Source organism: Sus scrofa, chromosome 5, assembly GCF_054392235.1.
Source record: "Sus scrofa isolate SSC_HxYL_T2T_F1_AM1 chromosome 5, Sscrofa_HxYL_maternal_Yorkshire_Landrace_v2.0, whole genome shotgun sequence".
NCBI lineage: Eukaryota > Metazoa > Chordata > Mammalia > Artiodactyla > Suidae > Sus > Sus scrofa.
This window is the reverse complement of record NC_139387.1, coordinates 99,089,281-99,115,956: the sequence shown is the minus strand read 5'-3', so window position 1 is coordinate 99,115,956 and position 26,676 is coordinate 99,089,281. Positions and strand designations below refer to the sequence as shown.

The window sequence follows — 26,676 nt, the reverse complement described above, 5'->3', positions numbered from 1 at the left end:
GAATGAGCAGGGTAATTGACGAGTGGGAGAAGGAACGTGGCCTGAGTGGTACATCATCTTTTTTAGGGGAAGGTGCCTGCCTGTTAGGAGCATGTGTTCCTTTTTGTGCTCCCCACCTCTCCCCCCATGCATGTACTCTCATTTATTGTATTTTGAGGCCTCTGGTTGACCAGCATTGCCTATGACTGATGACCTAGCTGATTTCTGGAGTTTTATAATAAGAAGGCTGCAGTTGCTTTACATCTAAGTCATGTATTCAACTTAGCCTTTATAAGGGGATTATTTTGAACTCTGTTTGTCTGAGTCCCATTTCTGTCTTCCATTTGGTTATGAAGTCAGGTAGGGCATGGTTGGAGTATGCTTGAGGTTCCTTAAAACCAAACACTATTGCTCAGAAAAAAACTTCAATGCTATATGTATCTATTGGTATCATAATACAAAATAGTATGCATTTTCAAATATGTAGTTGGCTCCTGGCTTCATATTATGTTCTTAGCTCCTATTTTTTCTCACTCTCATAATTCATATTTTTATACCATAAGGTAATACATAATTAATAATATATGAGATGTGATATTGTAGAGAATATGGTACATCTTACTCTATATTATATATTTTTATAAACTATTTTATGAGATAATGTAATTGTAAATAGCTTATATTTTATCTAATTTTTCTATATAATGTTCATTATATATGTTTACATATATTTCTGTAATCCTTATAGCATTTATTCATATAAATAGACTTACATACTGTTCAAAAAAAGTGGTAGATGATTACATAAGTAAGGTCATTTATATCTCAGATTTTTTGTCAGATCCATGACTGATAACAGATTTGGGGACATAATTTCTCAGTGTATGCATGTATTTTGTGACTGAACTCATAGAAATCTTATGTCCCAACAGATGGCTATACATATTATTTATACTTACCTTTTTTCACTTCCTTTATTGTGTTGCAATTGTGTGTTTATAAGACGACTAGACTGAGAGATACTGAGGGGCAGGGAGGGACTTTGTCTGATTTACCTGCTTCCATTCCTGGCTCTCAGTGAGAGGTTGGTAAGTGGATCATTTAAAGTGAACCTATGCCCAGTAGGCTTAGTCTTCGTGATAGCTCAACTCCCATCCCTTCCATGAAGGCTTCCCTGATCATCGGTGGTGCATAAGTTTCAGTGGCTCTAGATGAAATAGTTAATTCCATGGTTAAAGATAACATGTATTGAACATCTGCTAGTGCCACACTCTAAGTTGAGCTGTTTTTTATTTAATTCTTACAAGTTATCTTGTAAGTAGGAAGCGGAGGCTCAGAAGGGTGGTATGACTGTCTGAGGCCACAGGGTTGGTGTGGCAGACTTGGGACTCATGCATGGGGAGTCTGACCCCATAGCCCGTGTCATTCAACACTGTGAAAAACTGTCCCACGAGGATGAACCGGGTGTAGACATGAGCAACACCCAAAGCCAGTGGTTTCTTCCACCATTCTTTGTAGTGTGTGTGTTAATGGTTTAAGTGACCAGGCAAAGCCGGACTGAGGAGCAAATGTCCTTGCTTGTTTATTTCCTTACTTTAGATCCCCACTATGCCAGGCAGTGCTTAACCAGTAAGTTCAGTTTCTCAGCAAATGTTTAAAGTAGAGGTCTATCTCATTAAAAACAGACAAACAAAAAAAAAGGTCTTCAAAATCCAGAATGTTATTTGGATTTTTACTCTAGCACAAACTAAGATTTTTGCTAAAGAATATAGAAATTTAAATTTGTCTTTCTCCCAAATTATCCTGCCAGTTGATACTAAATCTTAAAAAAAAATAATTCTTTGTTGTGATCACTATATCAAAAGTTGCTTTCCGAACATGTTAAAAGGCCCTGGGCTGTTGAGGCTAGGTTGCTAAACGAATATTCTTATGGGTTCCACACACTGGCATGTAGGTATGTGAAGCGCTCTGGAATTCTGCTCTAAGCATAAGTCTGGTACTCACATTTATTTAAGTGATTCATATTAATTATCAAAAAGGTTGTGACCAGAAACACTGGCAATAAAAGCTGTATCTTATTTTCTACTTTATCTTGAAAATGAATGAGGAAGAAATGTGTTTGGCAAAGATTGCTCAATCCCCATATTTTTGACAAAGCTGCTTTCAGTTTAGAAGGATCATCTTTCCCTCTCTCCCTTAAATACTTTGACAGCTAAAAGAGATGCTTAGATAGTATGTTAACTGTTAATTGTAATCACTTGAAAATGTTTATTTTCCTGATTCCTAATAATTAAATTACTCCATTTCAGATAAAATAAACCTCAATATTGGACACAGCTAAAAGAAGTAAAGATGAAAGAGAAGCAGCAGAAAAATGATGGAGGTTTTAGTGCCAGAGTCTCTCTAGTTTGGCATTAAAATAATCTGGTTTAAATTTTGCTCTGAAACTTACTAGCTGAATAACCTTGAGCAACATTCTGATCCTCAGTTGTTCTTAATAATAATGCTGCTGCTGCTGCTGTTGCTGTTTTATATCAAGGGACAGTTATGAGAATTAACTTATGTTTGTGGTCTCATTAATAATGTATAATACCAATACAAACACAAACAAATCACTGGCAAATACTATCAATGATTTTTTTTTTCTTGATGATCCTACATGATTGTACATTTTTGTTGCTTTGTTTGTTAAGGTTTTCAAATAGCTTAAAATAAGAATCAAATGGTTTAATACTGCTTTTGAAAGAAGCATTTGGAAAGTCAATCAGACAACCATATTAAAAGATCATCAGCGAAATTCTTTCCTCTCATCCTTCAGAGCATCTTCAGTGAAAAAGGAGGGTGAAGAGAAAGATTAGCTTTCATTTTTTTTTAACCATATCCTAAAAAAGAATATTTAATGCGGACTGACTGAACCTTTAACAAGTTACTTCTTCCAATAAAAGGCATTTTATATGCCAACCATATGCTTGAAACTTCAAAACACAAATTGCCGAAGTGAGACATAATTCTGAATATAAAGATAAAAATATTGCATGCCTTTTTTCACTTAAGGAAATAGTAGAAATATGTCTAATTTAATTGCTTTTACCCATAAAATATAAAGATGAATTTTTGAGGCAAAGCAGCTTCTAGTATTTGCAAAGTTCGATACCAATTTGTAGTATTTAGATAACCTAATTTAACGATCCTTCTTATATGTCGTTATCTAAAGTGGATGTAGATTTCTGTGAGTATTCTAAAATCAGAGTGATTCTGCTTAGGCAATTTCAACATATATTCTAAAAATTGTTTGCATGCCACCCTGTTATTGCAGTGGTACAGCAGTCTTCACTGAGTGCTGTCTCACTCCTGTAACTCCACTACATTTAATTTTCATTCCTTTGATGAAGCTTGTAGCTTCACCTATTCTGCTATTTTTGAAGCTGAATTTATTTGTTTCAGTGGCAGTTTTCTTTATAGAGATAGTTTTAAGCAATTAACCACGTGTACTTTCTGTAAAAGAGTTCAAAAATGACCTTACTTTTAAGATCAATAGAGGGGAATAGCAAGAAAAGCATTCCTTATTCAAGAAATTTCCTTTTGGCTGGTTATCACAGACAGTCTTTTATTAGTCAATGTTATATACTTTTGAATGCCTCTCCTATCTCATTCCAGAAAGGCATTTTTTAAAGCATACGTGGTAATACCTCAACAAAATCTACATGAGATTAGGGTGACAGGAGAATAAAGGTGGAGGAAGTGATATGAAACCAGGGAAGAATGAGGCAAAAATGAAGATCTTGTTTTGTGAGCAAAACGACAAACACGCTTAGTGACAAATGCATGATCCAAAACAAATTTCTGGAAAACTGCAACCCATTCTGACACCGAGGCCTAGAGAAATAGTTCCTCCACACCTCATGAAAGAGTATGGTGTGATGTCTTTGCACATGCCCTCCACATGATCCTACAGTGGATGCATTCAAGTTCAAGTACTTTATGGGACTCCGTGGTATAACATTCTTGGAACAGTGCAGGTGCAGTTAAGTAGAAGTAGTTATGGTATAGGTAAGGAGAAGTCTAATTATCTGATGGAGCCAAGGAAATTTCCTGGAGGAATGAAAGTTCATATAGTTCAGCAGAACCTCTATAAATATTAATGTGGCCACTGAGTACTTTTCTGAGCAAAATAAGTTACTCATGGGCAAGACCAAGTGTTTTTTTAGACCTAAGAGAAATGGACAGTCAGCCACCCAAAAACCATATCATGAAAATGGAAACACCAAATACCTTCCTTGGTCAAAAACACAATCTCAATTTAAGCCACTCAAAGATACCAAATTTTGAACTATGTAGTTTTTTGATGATCCCTTTAAGGAAAATAGAAAAATGTTCCCCTGGATCCCAGACTCCCAAATGTGTGAGTATATGTATTCAAATTATTGCCCATATGTTGAAGAACACTTATTCACAATTATTCTTTGAAGTATTTTAAGCCATTTATTCTTACAGTAAGTAGATAAGTCAGTTGTCTATAAAGGTTACTTCTGGTTCACATTATTTATCCATAGAAGAATTTTTTCTTTCTCTTTTTAGGAATTCAGTGTAGAATATACCTGGCATTCAGTTCAACCAAAACTGATTCAAGTTAAAGGGACAATTAGAAAAGGGAAGGAGGGTAGTATAATCTTATATTAGTCTGCTGGAAATTATTTTCTATATGAGAACATCACTATGATTATGTATTATGAATAACTGTAATCTTATCAAGTTACTTAACTGCTTTTTGTCCAAATAACCCCATGTCTTCAATGGGAATAACAATGGTGCTTCATAGTTTTGTTGTGAGAAATAAATGAAATAATACATGTGATATTCCTGGTACCTGACCCATAACAAGTGCTCATGGTTAGCTATTAGCCATCAGAAAGCAAAAAGTCGGCATTTGATCTGATGGCTTCTAACCAGTTGCTCTTCATATCGTTAAAGTAAAATGAAAGACCAGTAAAAGCTGCAACAGTGTTATGTTATACCAGAAATTTATTTATCTGCTGGGTAATATAGACATTATGACGGAATTTCTGGATCTAAAATCTTTTTCAAACATAATGTCCGGTGGATTCTGGATATCCTAGATCATAAGAAATCTCCTAGGTCATCAGTCTGAAATACTGTTGCTGTGTATAATTTTCAAAAACAAATACTTTCCATTACCCTTTCCTAATGAATATTCTGCCACCAGTAGAAAGCAATAAAGCTCTGTTGAGATTCTAACTCTGGGAATCAGGAGTGGTTTGGCTCACTGACTAGATAAGTCATTGGACTAATACATGCAAGCCTTGCAGCAGTATAGTAATTCAAATTTGGTTTTCAGAAAAAAAAAGTTTAAATCATTACGTGTGCATTAGATTTGTATTGCTGCGTTACTGACTGCTATAAATTTAGCAGCTTAGGAGTTCCCGTTGTGGTACAGGGGTTAACGAATCCAACTGGGAACCATGAGGTTGCAGGTTTGATCCCTGGCCTTGCTCAGTGGGTTAGGGATCTGGTGTTGCCATGAGCTGTGGTGTAGGTCGCAGACACTGCTCAGATCCCGCGTTGCTATGGCTGTGGTGTAGGCTGGCAGCTACAGCTCCGATTAGATCCCTAGCCTGGGAACCTCCGTATACCACAGGAGCAGCCCTAGAAAAGGCAAAAAGACAATACATATATACATACATACATACATAATAAATTTAGCAGTTTAAAACTATATGCATTTTTAAACTCATAGTTTCTGTGGGTTAGAAGTCCAGGAATGGTTTGACTAGATTCTTAGCTTAGAGTCTCAAAAGGCCAAAATTAAGATGATGGCCAGGGCTGTAACCTCATGTGGAGCTTGGAATTTCTTGTATCCTTAGAACTAGGGTCCCCACATGCTTGCTAGGTGTCGCTTCTCTCAGCATCTAGACACTTCCTGCATTCCTTGTTACGTAGACACATCTATCTTTAAAGCCAGTAATGGACAGTTTCTCTTGCACTGAATTTCTCTCATGCTTCACATTTTGTCTCTACTCTCAAGACAATTATTTAAAGGGCTCCTGAATTTAGGTCAGGCTGACCAAGATAATCTCTTTTTTAAATTTCAGCTGAGTCATATAACATAACCTATTACAGGAAGTGATGTCCCAATATTCTTGATGTTAAGAATGATAAAGACCATGGATACACCAAGAGATGGGCCACTTAGGGAGCATCTTGGAATTCCGCCTACCGCATTTATTAAGGCCTTAAGTATTAATCATTCAAAGTTTAGACCAAAGAGTCCATCATATTAGCATAGGACGGCAAGTCTTAGAATTTATAAGAAAGAAACTGGAATTTAAAGCAGTTACCCTATACATTTACAATTTTTTCAATTGTAATTATAAAAGGCTGTCTCTTTTACAGATGAAATAAATTCTAAGCTAAATCTGGCAGAGCCATGTTCTTGGCATCAAGGACAAAAAGCTGCAGCATCTGATCCCATCATTCTTCATGTGCATCATTTACTATGAATTTTTTCATCAACCGTACTCTATATGGGTGTGCTACTCCTCTTCACTTAAAAAGCATCATATAAGATAAAGAATATGTGGAACCACTGCCTTTAATTTATAAAGATGAGGTAAATAAGCTTATCTGACCTCCCTGAATCTGAATTTGTAAGACTGCATTCAAGAAATGCATAAGTTAGCCAGATTGTAGAATCTATTCCCATGACTGGAACTATTGACTTTATTTCACATTTTCCCATAGTGAATTATATGCTAGTTCTTTGTTTGTAAAGAAATACATAGTCATAATTTGTTAAGATCTAAAGTTCTTCTGAATTTTGTTCTTCATGTTATTTTATTTTTTGGGGAATTTTTTTTCCATAGGTGGTGATTAAGGGGGTTAGTTGATTGATTTTTGCCACTAGACAAATCCCTTGTGAATTTCTTTAAAAGATTTATGTATAGCTTATGTTTTAAGATATGTTATAGTTTCATTATAGCATATGCATATGTGTATCTCTATATAGTATCTACCTAAAACCAGTTTTCTGATTATGATTATACCACAAAGGATTATTTCTTCTTCTTTTTTTTTTTTTTTTGTCACATATGGAGATGGAGGTTCCCAGGCTAGGGGTCTAATCGGAGCTGTAGCCACGGCCTATGCCAGAGCCACAGCAATGCCAGATCCGAGCTGCATCTGCGACCTACACCACAGCTCATGGCAAGGCCAGATCCTTAACACACTGAGCGAGGTCAGGGATCAAACCCACAACCTCATGGTTCCTAGTCGGATTCATTAGCCACTGAGCCACGATGGGAACTCCCACAAAGGATTATTAACTCAGGGCTGACTTGTACATTTGATCAACTACAAAGGATTATCAGTAGCTCTCTGTAACTTTAAGTTGTTAAGGTTTCTGAGGGTGGCTAGGCCATTGTAAAAATTAGGTTTGCATGAAGTGAGGACAAAGGTGGGTAAGGATGGGATGCCACAGAGTCAGTACTTTGCAGGAAGGTGGTTATTCTAGAATAACCAAATCCTGAGGGAGGTTGTATACTCAATTGTCTTTGTATAGATTTAGCTATTAGCTTAATTTTCTTGATGAGAGGAAGAACTTCGGAATCTCACAAGAATTTCTGGGCCTTCTTGCAGTAGAAAGGATCCTGACAGCAAGGAATGACTTAAAAGAGGTCTACAAAGCTCCTTTCCTTCACAATTTTGCCTAGGGCTACCTTGGTCTCAAATGGTGTTCCCTCTATTATGCATTTGGTATTCTGAGGGAATAAATAATTCCTTGAATCCACATTTCCCAGTCCTACTTAAAATAGAGAATCCATTATGGTACTCACCAATCCTATGAAATATTTTTTTGGAGGAATGACCAAGAAGCTTAAATTAAAATATTTAATTTGGTAGATAACTGTAAATATGCACTGAGGTTTTTTTTTTTTAATATTTATGCAAGATAGGAAAAGAAGCAAGGCAGATGACTTAAGCACTGAAAAAGTGTCTTCTGTACAAAAGACATTGATGCACTAGGTTAGAGGTATAGACAGCACATACAGCAAGACTGGTATTGCTGACTATAAATTTTCAACGGAAAACCCCCTTAACATAACAGAAGCCACACCATGAAATGAATCAAACAGTGAATATTAATAAACACTTGGAAAACAGAGCAATAACCACATGTTCAGAAGGAAAGTGACCTGCTGTGAAGTCTGCAACTTTACTAAAAATAGGGGAAAGAGTGAGAGAGTGTGAAAGAAAGACAGCGAAAGAAGAGGGTAGTGGGAGGATTTGTGAAAACCGTTGTATCGTGAAAGTCTGATTCTTGTATTTTGTAATGCAACATCAACAAAAATGAGAGTGTTTACTATCTTAATAAAGATATACCTAAGACCCATGCAATTCAAATACATGTTTTTGTCTAAATATTTCATTTCCCTAGTTATCAAAAGAGGTTATTCTAAGATTTACACTTGAATGACTCCCTCGAATATGCTGTGATTCTGTAAAGGTGATGTAATTTCCCTTTTGGTTTATTTATACTTAATTAGTTTTTGTCAATGCTGTGTATTAGTTATATGCCAGCATCTTAAGATCTGCTTGTTTTCTGATTTAGAAAAATTAGTCTGTGTCCCTTAGTTATGTAAAAAGGCTACCATTTAATTAGGAACATGTCATATTAGATTTAGGTAATGGGATCTAACCTTTGCCAATGTCTACATTACTGCTGAGAGTAAGCAGTCATTTAGGGAAGAATATTTGCTCTTGGAATACATGAAGTTCCAAACCATTGTCCTTTTTCTGAAACCTCTTTGTTTTCTTCTATTATATTTTAATGTCACATCTTTTTTTTCTTTATTTAATTACTCAATGAATTTATCACACCTGTATCTTTTTTCTTTACTTCAAACTTCTTGAACTTTGTTATCATCATATGTGTACTACTTGTCTTTTTCTCACTGATTTCCACCTTCTCTGATATTTTTCTGATCTAACTTGGTAGAAACTCCTATTTTTCAGTTTTGTGGGGAGATGTAAGGAAAATGAAGTGAAGTGTAAGAAAGCAAGACTCTCCCATTGTTAACCACCAACAAACACATTGACCAAGTTCTAGAGAAAAAAGTTAATATGAAATGATTAAGACAGAACATCTCTGCTTATAAGTAAATAAAAATCTATTTCAGGATAAGAAATCCCAACAATTCCTCATCCAATGCTTTAAAAAAAAATCTTAAGACTAGGAGGAATCAGTTACCTCAGCTGGACCCATAGGTATGTTTTCATAGTTGTATAAATTATCCAGATCTTCTAAGGTGGCATCGTAGGTTTCAGAGTCATAGTTGATGGACTCTAGAGTTGGGGCAGTCACAGCAGCATCCAGGATGACAAATCCCAGAATAAGTCTTGCTAATGTTTTCATTTTTCAAACCTTCCTAGTTATAAAATATTAAAATGTATAAATATTTAATGGAGAGTAACTTATGAATAGTTTGCACTAAAAAGAAATGCTAAATCACCGTCAATGCTAAAAATCTCATGCTGGTCATTTTATTTCCATGGATAGTTTATAAACATAACACATGAAATTGTGTGGCTTCTGAAGACTATTGATGCCAGATGTTTAAGTTCACAAACCAATCCACATTTTTTTTACAATAGATATTATAATTACAGTGAAATTGATTTTATTTTATAGAGGAACATGGAGAAAATGGGATGCAGAAAGACTGGGATATACTTCTTCGTGAAACTTTTCACATTATCAAAGAGTTTCACCACTTCTTAAGCATTCAGATTCTTTCCTCGACTCTGGGATACAGGGATGATGCTAATGATGACAATCTCTGTAACTGTCACAGCATTTTACAAATGAGGAAACCAAGATGGAGTCGGCTAGTAATGCAAATAGGACTGTTTCTTGTACATTTAAGCCTAGGGCTTTTTCCAGACAAAATAATGAATTTTTTTTCCCTTTTACTTTTTTGTTGCCTCTGGGTTTCATTAATACATACATAATTTAATATTTACATACATAACATTAATATTTCATGCAATATTTTCAAAACTTGTCCTTAACTAAATGGAGCAGACAAGAAAATCATTTTAACTTTAGTCCTTAGTAGTTCATTTCAATTCTTAATAGCTATCTAAAGTTTAAACTCAGAATCAATTGGAATACATGACTTAACAGTCACCATTTAGCAAGATTTCTTTAGAGGAGGATTTGTCCACACACAAGAACAGAGAGATCTTTGGTGATTCTTTAATAAACACAACACTTATTTTCCGTGATCACATTATGCTTTGGGGGATTCAATCAAGATCTTACAACTTTAAGTATTTTAATTCTATATATACTCCTTTGAAGACATTTTAGTTTAGGAAAAATCTCTCATGTTTAAATTATAAACACTAAAATTAGGCCTCTGAAAAGTGTTGCCTGGTGATCATTTATTGAGGAAGAAAAGTATTTGTAAAACTTTTTAGCAAACTTGTCTGATTTTAAAGCTTTTATATTTTGGGTAAACTCCATGGGTTGACTTTAAGAACAGTACATATGGTGTTTTTGCCTATGCACACATATAAAAGGGAATTCATGATAAATATTACTTTTAAACTTGAATGTACTGGCAGACAAACTGACCTTCAGTTACTTGAAAGAAAGTCTTTATGAAGCAGGTTTAGGCAAGAAGCATATGAAATTCCTCTGAGAATAAGAAGTATACAAGGAGCTCCTTTTTATCCCCTCCTATGCTTTCTTCAAATAATTTTTTTATTCACACTGGATAAACTAAGCCTCTATTTTACTGGCCTTTGCAGAGGTCTTTGCAAAATCTCAGATTTGGAACCGTTTTGTGCAATTACCAACCAAGTCCTATTTAATAAAACGGTGCGTTTTGCAAGTCTTTCAGGGACCATTCTTCCCTGTTCAGGTGGAAAACATTAACAGTGGCCACCATTAACCTAAAAAAATAAAATAAATATTTTTCTTGTATGTTTCTGGCAACTTTCATTTTTCAAAAGAATTATGAACTTCCTTATTCTTTTTCTTACTTCATACTCTGTATTTGATTACAGATGTCTGCATGTTAGAGTTACTTGCATTTGGCATATCCCATAAAGCTATCATCAGTAAGGCAGTATGTGTGAACCTTAAAAATATGGAGAACATATATCCATAGTCTAAAAAGCATGTTCTCCACTTTGAGTAATTATATTAGTATTTAATGTAGTGTCTTTGTTGAAGCTTTTGAACTTACTGTCCACCTCACACCATTTAATGATATTTTAATAATATGTGCCTCTAAAAACCTTTAAAATATATAGCTTAAAAGACATAAATACATAATTTTAATATGACCATCAGTACATTTTAAGCACCTGAAGTCTCATCATGTTCTTCTTTGCCATAATATTTCAATCAATAATAATCAGTAGTGCCTGTCAATACAAGCAAAGAGTGTGTTCTGTGTCAGGGCACCTGATTTAAAGAATATTCTGGAAACTACTATAATTTTATTGGCATCTATTATGGCTATTAAGATCAAGTATTTTGCTGTATGTTATGAATTCCTAAGCTAATTCAGAATTTTGGATTTTCCAAGAATAATATAAAAATAGCAAAATTAAGTCCAATCCATTGAATCAAAGTTCACCACAAAATATTAAAGCAAGTTGAATTATTTTTTTAAAGGTTGTTATAGTAGGGGAAAAAAGCCCATAACCCAAGAAGAAAGCAAGTGTAAAACTTACCTTTGGCTCCTACTTGGTGAAATGGCACGAAGTGACTGAGGATGCAGAGCCAGTGGTATTTGCCCCTGACCAATGGTTGTGAATTCTGGTCTGTGGGAGGTGGAATTTCTAACACTCAATTTTCTGTTGAGAAAGTTAACCTTGGGAAATGCTTCTCAATCTTTAAAAAACCCAAATTATTTTATAGTCACTCAAATTAAGCAGTAGCATCCAAACCGCCTAGTACATAAAGCTCTTGAAATTATGTTAAAGGGGTTATCACTGCCAATGTGTCACCTTAAAATTTTTAAGTAGAAAAAGTTGGTTGTAACATATCTATAGCAAATTCGCCAATTAAGATAAGACAGTGTATACAGTGATACCATGGATGGATATTTCAGAAATGTTCTAATAAGAAGTAATTTTACCGAACCTTGCATATCTTCAATTGCTGTCTTCACTTTTCATTAATGTTAACTAAAATTTAATAAATGCTGTAAAAACCTTACCTGTATAATGTTAGGTAAGTAAAAAAAAAAATCCAAATTATTTTGATTGCTTGGAATGCTTTGAGAGCAACCAAACAATGAACCTTTTGCACGAATATTTACAAAAAACGATGTTCAGAAATAATGCTTAAATACGATCTGAGTGTTTTGGGGGAAAATGCTCCTTTTCTTCTCTTTTATCTTTTAGAGCCAAACAAATCAAATTACATTAAAAAACTTTCCCCCAAGGTACAAGATTTGTTTTAGCCTTTTGGTACCTGGCAGGGTTTGTGAAAGAGTTTTATTACAGGTATGGAGAGAAAATATATTTGTATTAAATTTCTATGCTTCACGTCCATTCACAAAGCAAAAGTTCTACAGAAAGATAAAACTTGCATCTTGTATTCTGGTTTGCTTTACTGTAAAGCTAGGAGTCTGGTTCTCACCTGGGCATTAGGAACCTCTCCTTTGTGACCAGAGGTGAACAGCTGGGTTTTGAAAGCAGGTTTTATTCTGCACAAACTGATGGAGGCGAGGGCCCATCTTCAGAGTTCTCATTCCTCCTTCTTCCCTCAGACTGCTTTGCTCATCTATTCTGGGCACTCCCAGTCATTACTTGCATCATCTATACCTGCTTCCAAATGATTTGTTCTCAGTGTGAGTCATTTTTCCTGGGACCAGCCTTATTTGCAACAGAAGCAGTGGTACAAGATAAAGTATGAAATCTACCAAAACCCCTCAAACAGCAGAGAGGCCATCTTGGAGGCAGCGATTTCCTCCTGGCTTTGTTGTCTGCTGGCGGTCTCACCACATCCTATAGAGGCTCCTTTCCGAAGCATTTCTGGAAAGAGGCCTGGACCAGAATTCCCTCACTGGCTCTGTTTGGCAGCCACGTCCCATGTTGTCTCTGAGCTGATTTTAATACTGTTAATTCTTTCGAAACATTCTCAGCCAGCGTGATTATCTCTCTTTACAGGCGGGAAAACTGACACCCAACATTAAATTATCCACACGTGACACAAAGAGAAAATCAAATTGGGTCAAGGTCAAACAGATGTTCAAGTGCCCATCTGAGGGATATTTGTGAAAGTAAAAAGGCAATAATAGCTCTCAGTTCCTTAGATTCAAAAGTTGCTTACCTGTCATTAGCTTTTAAGCTCATTCAGATGCTTTTAAGTGAAAATAGATGAGTAAACTATCCATAAAAATATCTAATATTTCTTCCTCTCCCTGCATTATTTAATCGATTACTCTGCATGCATTGCCAGGTGATGGTGAGGTGGGATCTCCCTGGTCCAGGGCTTTCTGGAGAACTCTGACAGACTCTAGAAGACTGTTTTCACAAGTAACTTTTCCTTACTATTCTTTACATTATGGGTGTTTAAGTGATGTCTTCCTTGAGCCTTAGAACACTCTCCACAAATGCAGGTTTTTTTCATGATGATAAATTACTTGTCTTATATGCAAAATGAATACTATACTTAGAATTAATTAGGACAGTTACTAGTCTTAATGTAGTTTTGCATGCAGAAATGGTCACTTCGGAGCCTTTTCCTCTTCCACGTTGTCTTTCCTTATAAGAATGGACAATTTATCTTTTCCCTTGTTCTTATTTGGATCCCTTCCAGTACCGAATAATCTGTTTTGAATGGTGGGAGCTCAAATTTGCAACACTCTCATGAGGACCTAATCTCCATTGAACAGCAAGGAAGGATTAATTACCAGTTCTGCCCTATCTTACCTTTCTTATCCCTGCTACATATCTTCTAGTTTCATGATAAATTTTTTCATAGGCCCTGGAGTTGGTTATCAGACACCCTCAGGGGATTAGTTATTATGACTAGTTGTGTTATCTAGTAATTGAGGCCTTATGGCTTTATCCCTTTAAGTCCCAAAACATTTCACAAATCCTTTTGGCTACAACCAAAATACTATCCTGCTTGGTATTTTAAGTCATTTTAAACAGAATGGTCTTGGAGTTCCCATCCTAGAGCAGAGGATTAAGGACCCAACATTGTCTCTCTAGGGATGCAGGTTCAATCCCTGGCCTGGCTCATTGAGGTAAGAATCCAGCATTGTTGTAAGCTGTGGTGTAGGTTACAGATGCAGCTCAGATCCAGTGTTCCTGTGGCTGTGGCTTAGGCCTCAGCTGAGATCCTATTCAGCCCCTGGCCTGGGAAATTCCAGATGCCCCAGGTGTGGCTGTAAAAAGAAAAACAAACAAACAAAAAATACCCCAAACCCAGAATGGTCTTAACAATTGTTTTCTCTCTGTTCTGTAGTAGTGGTGAGCTTAGAGGAGCAATCACTCTGAAGGTAGTCCATTGCTCCTTGCCCCTGTCCCCAGCCCCCAAAGGCCACATCAGTCCACTGATTATAAGGAATAAAACTATTGCTAGAAATGATTAGCTGTCTTCCTGTATAGAATTCCCTTGTTGCCTCAGAGACCTACTCATCAGTAAAAGCCCAAAGTCCAGGTCTTTCACCATCACCATAAAAAACCACATACATGGTGCTGTCTCTATTCCCTAATCTTATCCAGTCTCCTCCTCCAGAATCTTCCAAGCCTGATCTGCAATCTGAACATTCTCCATTGTCTTCACTTTCTTTTGGAAAATTTCCCTTTGCTTTTCTTTACCTTAAAAAGAATCTGGCTGCCTGCCTCTCAACAAAGGTTTTCCCCTGCAGTCCTTTAAAGGAGTGGCTGCTTTTTCCTTCCTTACTCATATAACTCAAAGATTTTTCTCTGCTCTGCATTTTCTCTTCTTTTTACTCTTTCCAAACCTTCATCCATTATGAAACTCATGGCATTGGACTTAATTATCTACAACCTCTTCCTTGTCATCAACTGCTTGACTTTCTCGTCCAGCCTCTCCTTGTTGACGACTTTTGCTCCTGACTCACTTGCACCCTCTACTGATGCCGTCATCATTTCCAGTGATGTGCTTCCATGTGCATATCGCGTCTAACACGGTGGCCTAGTAGTTGCCTTATCTTCTCATGTGTAGCAGAGTTACCCACTGTGATTGTCACACTTTCCAGCTTGTCATCACCAGGACTGGATAACCCTACTACTAGAGGACTGTTGTCGTTTTTCTTCCGCCTCATGAGAACTTCATTCCACAAACTCCATCTCTTTTTCACTGTTTATTAAATCTCCTATCTTCAACCTCCCTTTTCCTTCCTTCACTTTAGACTTGATGGACCATTATCATCATGACTTTCCCTCAAGCACTTTCTGCCCTCTTTCTTCTTTTCCTTCCATCCTACTTACTTAGGAAAACTTAAATTTTGGTTGAATATAACTCCCAACTCTCTTCTGTCCTTCATCTGAGCAGCTGCATATTACTACTGAAAATCACATAACGACAACAGTTGGTGACACTTTAAATTCTTAAAAATAAGCTTCAACTCTGGCCAGCTGATCTACTATATTTCTGATGTTGATTCCCTTCCAACACTCTACGTTTACTACATGATAACATTTTCTTTGCTTTAAACATCGTATATTCCTTTTATCCTCATGGGACATCAACAGAGTGATGGCAGAAGTCATCAGAGAAATGTTCGATACACATTCCACTGTAAAATCCACCTGCGCCTATGTGCATCGTCTTTGTTTTCCCTTCTGTGACAGTGCAGGAAGTTAAAAGTATATTCCCCAAATGATGCCCAGGGTCTTATTCCCTTTCCACTTCTCAAAGTCTATACCTCTTTATCTTCTTCCCCTCAACATCTCCCCTCTCTATGAGGTCAATTCTGTGGACAAACATATATGTTCTGTTCAAAGGGCAGGTAGGCATTCTATACAGCACAAGTGAACTGAATGAAAGTACCAAATATAATGAGTACAGTAGCAACTGTGTGAGCACATGCTGCTTCTAAAAAAAAATTCAAAATCAAATTATTTTAAAACACTCCAAAGCCCCAAAATGTGTCTACAGACCTGAATAATCCTACAAATTATTCAATTATGACTTGGATGTTGTCTTACCTTGGATTCCACATTTTCCTTTTACTGTTACAATTCCTTAGTCCTTTTGTCCCTCAAAGGAAAGAATTCAAACAAGGGACACAGAGCAGATTCAGGTTGCAGAGATTTTATTAAGCAAAGCAAGCTAAGCTGTGGCGCAGTGGAAATGAATCTGACTAGTTTCCATGAGGATGTGGGTTCAATCCCTGGCCTCGCTCAGTGGGTTAAGGATCCAACATTGCCATGAGCTGTGCTATAGGTCACAGATGCAGCTCAGATCCCGCATTGCTTTGGCTGTGACAGGCCGACAGCTGTAGCTGTGATTGGACCCCTAGCATGGGAGTTTCCATACACCATGGTGCAGCCCTAAAAAGCAAAAGCAAAAGCAAAAAAAAAAAAAAAAAAAGCAAAGCAAGCTGAAATATGTTCCCTAGAAGAGAGTGGGCTCTCTGGCTGGAAACCAGAAGCAGCCCTGCAGTGAGGAAAAGGCTGGTTTTACAGAGTAATGAAAACTCCCTCCCTGTGTCCTGCATCATTTGATTGACAAGGTGATTGACAGCTTTAGGTTCTAAAACTTCTTTGTGCAGATGCTTACCCCTAAGCATCCAAGTGAAACCCATGGGGTACGGGGGGGAGGGAACCACAATGCTAATTTATTATAAATACAACATAATGAACCTGGGTCATTTTGGGCCACCTGGGTCATTTAGGTCCTGGTTCATGTACACCAGTAGGTGCTGGCAGTTTGGAAAGGCCAGCTGCGTTTTGGCTTTCTACTTGGGCCTGCTAAGTCTGGGGACTTAGTGGTCTTTAACCAGAAAAGGGAGGACCTCTGGACGTGTTTTGGTCGGTGTAAAGGTGAGGGGGAGAGAAAAAGAAAGATGACTTCATCCAGGATGTGGCGGGAGCTGCTCACATCTGACTAGCTACCTAACACTACTACCACCCTATTGCTGTGTTCTGTTTTACAGAACATTGTCTCAAGCAAATGGTATGTACCTACTGTTTATTCTTGCTCTTTTCCCGTTCATTCTGTATCCTACTGCAGTTTGGGTTCCGTATGGGTCATTTTCTGGCTTAGGCTTCACTGCTGTCCCAGTGACCCACCTTGGGTTTCAGTACCTCACTGGCTGTGCCTTCTCGATTCCTTTGAGAAAGCCTTCTCTTTCGCTACCCAGCCTATAAATGTTGGAGTATCTCAGGTTTTAGTCTTTCGTTGACCTCATCTGTTTCCAGTCTAAAATTCCAACAAAAACAAAAGGAATTTTAGTAATAACTACCATTTTGAATGATCACTGTGTACCTGGCATGGCTTATTATCCTCACTTACTGGAGAAATCACTAAGGTCCAGGGAGGCTGAGTGATGTCAGCCAGTAAGAGGCAGAGCCAGAATCAAAGCTGAAGACATCTGGCAGCGAAGCCCAGGTTCTTAACCACAGCACTGAACCACATCTTAGGTTTACATCTCTAGTCTGTACAGTTCACACTGAGCCCCTGAGACTTCTGTGCTACTGCTTCCTGGTAACTTGACCTCTTCACTTGGGTGTCTAACTGGGAAATCATGAAATAAGGGCTTTTGGACTCACCCTAAATTTTGTTCCTCTACTCTGCACTTTTTTTGGCTGCACCCATGGCATGCAGAAGTTCCCTGGGCCAGGGATCAAATTAAGTTACAGCAGTGATAATGCCAAATCTTTAACCGCTAGGCCACCAAAGACCCCCTTACTATGCATTTTATTAAATGATATTATGTCTCTCTGTTGACTCCAGCCCAGATGTTTCTTCCATTTCCTTGATGTGTCTCCCTTATCCAATCTATCAAAGAGATCAGTTCCACTTACAGCAGCTCTCATTCCACCATCCTCTCTCCTAACTACCGCAAAAGCATACTACACGTCTCCTGGCTTCCTCCTTTTTGCTTCTATCATTTACTTTCCTAACACCAGCAAGTCATTTAAAATGGAAATATATACATTTTGTTCGTTAGCAACATGCAGTAGCTTTACATTTCCCTTTAAATAAAATCTAAGGTCCGAACCATTTCCTGGAAAGTTCTCTATCGCTGGAACCTACCTCCTTGTCCAAGCCTAGAGGAGGCACGTCTTCCCCAGGCAGTCTGCTGTAGGCGTGCGGATGACCCATCTGTTCTTGGATCACACCCAGTCATTGTTTCCTCAGAGTGTTGCACTTGATATTGGTGCTCATTTCAGAATGGCTGGCTCACTTTTAAACTGTTTGTATCTCTACATAAATACCACTACACAGAGGCTTTCTCTGGCCCCCTCTCCACTGAAGTAGATCCTCTTTCTGGGAAGGAAGGTGATGCCTCACCACAGTTGTTTTTCCCTGCACTTGCTATAACCCTTTATTATATTTGTTCTGTTCTTATATATGTCTCTCCCAGAGGAATATAAACTCTATAGAGCATAAACTTTATTGGTCATAGTCACAGTTGTAGCCTTAATGTCTAAAAGAGTTCTTGGCTCACAGTTTGTGTTCAGTGTTTTTTGAATGAATCAGTCCGTTAAAAACTATTGACTGTATGAATCAAACGCATAGTACTTCGAAGTAATAAATTATCACTTGAGGGGTGTTCCCCTTGTGCCTCAGCGGAAGCAATCTGGCTAGCATCCATGAGGACGCAGGTTCAATCCCTGGCCTTCCTCAGTGGCTTAAGGATCCTGTGTTGCCGTGAACTGTGGTATAGGTCGCAGATGCTGCTCAGATCCCAAGTCCCTATGGCTCTGTTGTAGGCCGGTGGCTGTGGCTCTGATTTGACTCCTAGCGAACTTCCATATGCCACAAGTGCGGCTCTCAAAAGACAAAAATAAATAAATAATCGCTTAATAAATTAGAATGCTTTGATTGGACCATTCTAAGATATATAGGATTACTTCCATTTATAACTGGTTCTTAATTAACATGTTAAATTCATCCCTTTCTCTATTTTATTATTATTTCTTTTAATTTACGTTTTTTCTGTTCTAGCTAACAGCCAAGCTGCCTAGTGATACTTTTCAAGCTGTTGCTCATGGGCTTCATGCAGCAAGGGTTAGGTTTATTTGATATGATTTTCCTGTGTCACATACAACAATATATAGAACAGACTTTTAATGAGAATCTGAGTTTCCATACCACATAGGACTCTTGGATATAAGTTTAGAAAACCCCAAATCAAACTGACTTAGAAGGAGTTCCCGACGTGGCGCAGTGGTTAACGAATCCGACTAGGAACCATGAGGTTGCGGGTTCGGTCCCTGCCCTTGCTCAGTGGGTTAACGATCCGGCGTTGCCATGAGCTGTGGTGTAGGTCGCAGATGTGGCTCGGATCCTGCGTTGCTGTGGCTCTGGCGTAGGCCAGAGGCTACAGCTCCAATTCGACCCCTAGCCTGGGAACCTCCATATGCCATGGGAGCGGCCCAAAGAAATAGCAAAAAAAAAAAAAAAAAAAAAAAACTGACTTAGAGAAACGGCATTTCATTGACCCAAGTAACTGAAAATTACAAGTTTCTCTCCTTTGAGAGAACTTCCTTGTGGTTAATGCCATAATTAGTGGTCTTCCACATAGAGGTGCTGGCTACATCTGCTCCATATCTTATATCTTTTTGTGTTAAAATCAGAGGAGAAAATGGGCGTTATTTGTTCCTGTAAGCCAAGAAAATATTTCCCTTTGATTCTGATCAAATTATAGGCTCATCACTCAGAAAACACACAAACAAAAAATAGCAGTGGAGTTGGGAGAATTTGGTGTCTATTTGGCCAAATTCTCACCTCATTTGAGGCTCTGCTTAAATGTTACCTCTTCACTTATCCCTTCCGTAACCACTGCATCTAAAGGAGGACCAACCTCTTTATAACACTCGAAACCATGTGACATTAATGCATAAGTTATTTGTTTATTTATTTCCTCCACCAGAATGTTATCTCCACAAAATGTGGTTTATCCATTTTGTTTAATATTGTACTTCTGGTCCATAGCCCATATTAGGCATTCAATAATTATTTGTTGAAAAATTAATGAACTGACTTAGACCTTTGGCCAAATGCTTTATTCTTGAGGCTGAAAAAGGAGTGAAGAGTGGTTCCCAGCCAAGACTAGTGGAAGCAGGGTGGCTCAATCATAAGTCGCAAATCTTTGTACTTCTGTGTGTGGACTTTCTGAAAACTATTTTGGTTTTTTTCTTTCACTAAATTCCTGATTCATATCTGTCATGCAAATGAATTGGATCTAAGACGTCAACAAATCATTGATAAACAAGATGTTTATGTAATACCATTAAATCTCAGCTTCATGCATAGCTTATGGTATACAGTATTTTCCATGTCATTTTCACATTACTCATGCTTAATGAGTAAAAATTAAAAGAACAATTATAGATACTATTAATGATTATTTTATCGTAATTTAGACTCTCAGGTATTACATTTTACTTGTCTTTTTTATGTTACATTTATTTAAACAGCTTATTACTTTGGTATAAATTCTACATACTCATCATTACAAAATTCAAGGACTGTAATTAAGTTTTGAGAAAAAGGCAAAATAATTATCCAAATGCTTACCACTCAAAATACTATTTTCTCTTCATGTTTACAAATAAAAATGGATGAAAGAGATAGATGTAAATAATATTACAAACTATAATAACAGTATGTTTAAAACATTTAACTCTACTTATGTTTAATATAAGGAAAATTAACTGAACTTTAATTGAAAAAAATGGTAAAAATTTAATAGATACTTTATTAAAAATGATCCATTTAATGATTAAAAATTAAGAAAAATACTGAGTTAAATCTTTTATAAATATCTTTAATTTATATGTACTTATTTACACTTGTGCTTCTTTTAATTTTCCAATTTTGTTATATTTTACTTATCAGAGATTGTAATTTTTCCTATTGTCAGAATATACATGTTTGCTTGGTTTCGAACATATTTCGAGGGGTTTTAATGTCTCTTTCACTTTGATATATTAAAACACATTTAATCTTCACAACAACCTCATGAAATAGTTCTGTTGTTACCTTGCCAAAGATTATACACCTAAAATATGTCAGAGTTGAAATTATAAGAATCTGGCTCCTGACCATTGGCTTTGTCCCAGTATACAGTAATGGGTCTCTGATATTTGATCTTTGATATATGGACAGTAATAGCATTTAATACTAATGATCTGTTCTTTTTGCACGTCTGCCTCAGTTTTGGAAGAATAGTTTTGATACAATACTTTTTTAGCTGTATTCATTTCCATCTCACATATGCTGTGGCCCCTGTATGCTTGCCTGTTCGAAGTGTCTGTGAACTTTTGACCTAGTACTCTAAGGACAAATTGTTTGGTAGGACATTCTTAGGTCACATTTTTCTCAGAACCTTGAGACATTGCTTCATTGTCTTCTGGCACTAAAGGTTGAAATGGAAAAGTCTGAAGCCAGCCTAATGATTTTCCATTGTCAAGGTCGCTTACTTTTCCTCCCTGCAGGCTCATAATACGTTTTCTAGACTTTGAATCTCAGTAACATCACAAATGATGACTTGACCTTTACATTTGTATCAGTCTTTCCAGGAGAAGAAAACACATTTTTTAAAATTGTAGATTAATTGATCATCTTAATTTCAGGGCAAATCCCCGCTAGCATATGAATTTTTATTTCTGTTGAATTCATTGTAATCGTTTTTTTCTGGAATAATAATAAAGTTGTATTGAAACTCATTTTGGTTTGTTCCATCATCATCATTTTTCTCTCTAGTCTGTTGTTCACTATTTTACCCTTTTCTGTATATTTTCTTAACTTTCTTACCCTTCCCAATACCTTACCGCCACATCAATAGGGTTTCAATATAAAAACAACAAATAACAAGTAAGAGCCATAGACCCTACTTAGGGAAACCCAAAGGTAACAGGAATTAAAAAAAAAAAACTGACAAAGAAACTAGAGAAAATTGAAGCTTGTGCACCTACAGTTATGGTAAACATTAAACACAACCCAACTTGTAGCCAGATTAACATAAAACTTCACACTAAAAGCTTAATTAATTCAGTGCCTAATAACCAATACATATGTCTAGATTTCAACAAAAAATTACAAGGCATTCTAAAAAACAAACCAAAAAAATCTGACAAAGACAAAGCAAAACAAGTAACAATATGACTGTGATATGACATAAAATTTGAGGTTATCAGATATTTAAAACAATTATGTTTACTTTGTTAAAGACTGTATTGGAAAAAAGTCGACAAACTTGCAAGAATAAATGGGTAATGTAAACAGAGGATAGAAACTCCGAGAATGAGTCAAAAGGAAATTCTGGAAATCACAGACACTGTAATAGACATGAATAATACTTTTGATGCGCTTATTAGCAGCCTAAACACGGCAAAGAAAAGAAGCATTGAGCCTGAAGATATTCCAGTAGAAACTTCCAAAAGTGAAGTGCAAAGAGTAAAAAAAAAATATGTTAAAGAGACAGAATGTGCAAGAAATGTGGGAGAATCACAAAAGGTATAACATATGTATAATGGAAACATCAGAAGGAAAGGAAGGACAGAAAGGGGCAGAAAAGGTATTTGAAGTACTAATAATAGAATTGTCCACAATTATTTATAGATGTCAAACTACAGACTCAAGAAACTTGGAGAACAACAAGCAGGATAGATACCCAATAAAATCTACACATAGGCAAACAGCAGAAAACCAAATACAAAGAGAAAATCTTGAAAAAATTCTTACACTGTAGAGGAAACATCTTTTGAGGAATGAGAATTATATTCGACTTTTAGTCAGAAACCATGCTGCCAAGAAGATACTGGAATGAAATATTTAAAGTTTTGAGGGGAAGATACCCCAAGTCCTAGAATTTTGTATTTGTTTAATATATATTTCAAAAGTGAAGGAGAAATAAACACATTTTTAGCCAAATGTAAACTGAGGAAATCTATTTTCTGTGGATCTGCCTTGCAAGAAATTTTGAAAGAAGTTTAGAGAGAAGGTGATATAGGTCAGAAACTTGGATTACTTAAAGATAGGAAGAGCATATAAGAAAAGGAAGATAAACAATATCTTTTATTTATCTTACTCTTTATTTAATAGATAATGGTTTGTTTAAATAATCATAGCAGTACTGTTTTAGGTGATTACAGCATATGTACAAGTAAAATAAATGACAGCAATTTATAAAGGATGGAAGGAAGGAGTTGGGAATACTCTGCATACAGCAGTTTTATTTATAATCACTCAAAACTGGAAGCAGCCCTCTAAAGGTGAATGTATAAACAGTGGTATAGCCATACAATGGACATTATCTAATAATTTTTTTTTAAATTGGCCATAAAGAATCTTGGAAGAAAGGTGAATACATATTGCTAAATGAAAGAACCCAATCTTAAAAGTCTATGTATTGTCTGATTACAACCAAATGACGTTCTGGAAAAGGGGTATCTATGGAGACAGTGAAGAGATCAGTGGTTGCCAAGAGTTTAGAGAGAGTGGGTTGGGATTAAGAAGTGAAGCAAACAGGATTTCTAAGGCAGAGAAAATAATCTGTGTGTTGTTGTGATGGTAGATACATGACATTATGAATTTGCTAAAACCTATGGCGTTGTACAGCGTAAATGGTGAACCATAATGCAAACTATGGACTTTGGTAAATAACATTGTATTAATATTGGTACATCTTTTGCCAATGTTCACACTAATGCAAGGTATTAAGAATAGAGGAAATGTATGCCAGGGATAGGATAGGGTAACATGAAAATCTTTGTACCACTTGCTCAATTTTTCTATAAATCCAAAACCACTCAAAAAATTAAATATTCAGTCCTTTCATTTCCAATAAAAGATTAATAGCTTAAAGGTCCCATAAAAAAGATTAATATATTAATTTACTCACTAATTGGCCCTATTTTTATGTGTCTGTTCTACCTCAGAGTATATAGCTACTTGGAATATATAGCTTGACAGAATTCTGATGTAGAAAGAACCTAGACTATATACACAGTATTTTACCAGATTAAAGATCAACCATGTTTTAAAATGAGGTAAATGTTATGATGGGTCCTACCTCTCCCACTGTTCCTACTTTCGTCATGGATGGGTTCCTACATTAATCTTCAGGAATAACCCACACACTGTGTACATTATATACCAAGTCGAGAAATTTCATCTCCTTCACAAATATTTGCTAAGGGAAAACATTTGAAATCAAAAGAGGCTTTTATCAGAGCAGGAAGCTGGGTCACACAGTACATTCATGATGTTCTTGGTAGAGAATATTTTCTAACTTTTAAGGTCTATACATGCATATAAATGCCAGAAGTCTTAACACTTCCCTCCCAAGTTTTGGAACTCTGATGTTTGTTGGCTCTGCTACAATTAAGATCTAGTCTTCTCTTGGCTGAAGTTACTTTATGTTGTCTAACTTGGTTAAATCACTTGTTCTGGATTGAATAAGTTAATTCATGTACTTGTTTATAAGGTGATATATTTTTCATCTTGGCCTCCACAGCGGTATAGGTGAATTGGCTGTTTGCTCCAAACTTGATTCTGATCCCAGAATGTCACCCAGCTTTCGCTCTTTCTGTGTTTCTAACGTTAATTTTACTCTGGTGTTTGCAGCTTCACATAGCATTCAGTATAGCTTTTATAAGTTGCTATTAAAATTGTTCTTTCTTGTCTCATAGGTTCCACAGTTATATTCATTTTTAAAACTTTGTTTCTTTATTTAGTTGCCAAAATGATTGACAAAAAAAATATAATAAAAAAATATACCTAGGAAAAAAGTAAAAATGATGTTTTAGAAAGTTTATTAATAATTGATGAAAATTTTTAAAAGCAACCATGTAATATATTAGATAGTATGGACACCAAACCAAAAGATTTAATTCTATTTAGTCTTTTTTTTAAATTATGATTTCAAATACCAAGTAAATACCTCAAAGAATCAGAAATGCTTCTCTTTACAGAGAAAATATAGAACATCTGTTTATGACAGCTAAAGATGTCTCCCATTTAAAGGACTATAAAATTTATATTTCTACTTAATGTGTTGCTCTAAGTTTCTTTAAATTGTCTACTGTGCATCCTTTTATACTGTAGTTATTTAAAAAATCTTCTGATAGCATGGTTGATATCTATAATGAAGAAATGACTCTGTGCTTAGAATGAAATAGAAAAATATTAACATATCTAAAATAGTGGGGAGGTTTTTGTTTTGGTTTGGGGGGGTTGTTTTTTTCATTTTTTTATTTTTGCTTTTTAGGACCACTGGTATGGCGTATGGAAGTCCCCAGGTTAGGGGTCCAATCGGAGCTGCAGCTGTAGGCCTATACCACAGCCGCAAAAATGCCAGATCCAAGGCATGGTCTGTGATCTACGTCACAGCTCATGGCAACACTGGATTTTTAACCCACCAAGTGAAGCCAGGGATCGAACCCACATCCTCATGGTTGCTAGTTAGGTTCGTTTACACTGAGCCATGACAGGAGCTCCTGAAATATGTTTTCTGATATGGCCTAGTGCCTCTCCAACTTGACCTTATCCTACCATGTTCCCTGTTCACCAAAGGTACAGCCATATCAGTCATTCGCTGCCCCCAAAACCTTGTGTTCTTTCCTAATTCACATGCTTCCCCATAGTTCCCTTTGTCTTATTTGCACTTTCCTATCACCACCAATCATTTATGTCTGGGGAGGCCTTCCTTACTCCCCTAAACTCAAAAGCTTCTTCTTCTTCTTCTTCTTCTTCTTATTCTCTATAACATCTTGCCTTATTTTTCCACATTTCTTATTGAATATTTTGTATTTATTTATCATTAAATTTAACTTCCAGAAAACTGGATTTCCATGGAAGCATAAATTAAGTTTTATTTCCCTGCCATCAGATACGCATTGCATAGCTCTGTGTCTGGAACAAAGGAAGACTCCAATTAATGTTTGCGAATAAAGAAATTATAATTTCAAAATTGATATTGTGTGTCCCGTCAGGACATTCAGTTTTACTGAGTTGACTTAGTATGGAAATATAATACTAATACAAATTAGTATAGAAATATCTGGAATCTAACTAAAGAGCACCTGGGTTACTGTCTCCTGATATGGTCAAAATGTCTATTTTGGAAAGAGTACTAGGTCCTGGTGATTCTTCAGTACACCTTGTGCCAGTCCTTGAGTTGTTACCACTTACTGACCATTTGGTTGACTGACACACAATTCTAGCCACTCAATGGGTAATTATTGTTGGGTTTTTCAGTATTTCATAAGAAGCTTTCTTTCATTCAAGAAGTCTTTAGTCCTGATATGCCAGGATCCTGTAGGTCTTAGGGAACAAAAATTAATAAACGGGAGTTCCCGTTGTGACGCCACAGGATAAGAGCACAACAGGGTGTCCCTGAGGATGTGGGTTCCATCCCTGGCCTTGCTCAGTGGATTAAGGATCTGGCACTGTCACAGTTGAGATGTAGGTTGTGGATGTGGCTCAGATCTGGTGTTGCTATG

The 26,676-nt window shown here is 36.5% G+C and overlaps 2 protein-coding genes across 17 annotated transcripts in view; one reads left to right on the top strand and one right to left on the bottom strand.

Annotated features, from left to right (window-relative positions):
- Positions 1–11,862, bottom strand: part of EPYC (epiphycan) — a 38,799-nt gene extending 26,937 nt beyond the window's left edge. Inside the window, exons 1-2 of the mRNA XM_084957607.1 lie at positions 11,743–11,862; positions 9,245–9,422 (exon numbers count right to left, since the gene is read on the bottom strand). Coding sequence (XP_084813733.1) covers positions 9,245–9,409 — 165 coding nt within the window. The 5' untranslated portion in view covers positions 9,410–9,422; positions 11,743–11,862. The remainder of the gene's footprint in view (positions 1–9,244; positions 9,423–11,742) is intronic.
- Positions 1–26,676, top strand: part of LOC146403580 (uncharacterized) — a 688,950-nt gene that overhangs the window by 326,273 nt on the left and 336,001 nt on the right. The window contains exon 5 of one of the 16 annotated variants that reach the window (XR_014804416.1): positions 6,391–6,607. The exons of 14 other annotated variants lie outside the window; for them this stretch is intronic. The gene's annotated coding sequence lies outside the window, so the exon portion shown is untranslated. Of the gene's footprint in view, positions 1–6,390; positions 8,388–26,676 lie in introns of those variants that run through there. One more of the 16 variants, XR_014804433.1, reaches the window with a different exon arrangement.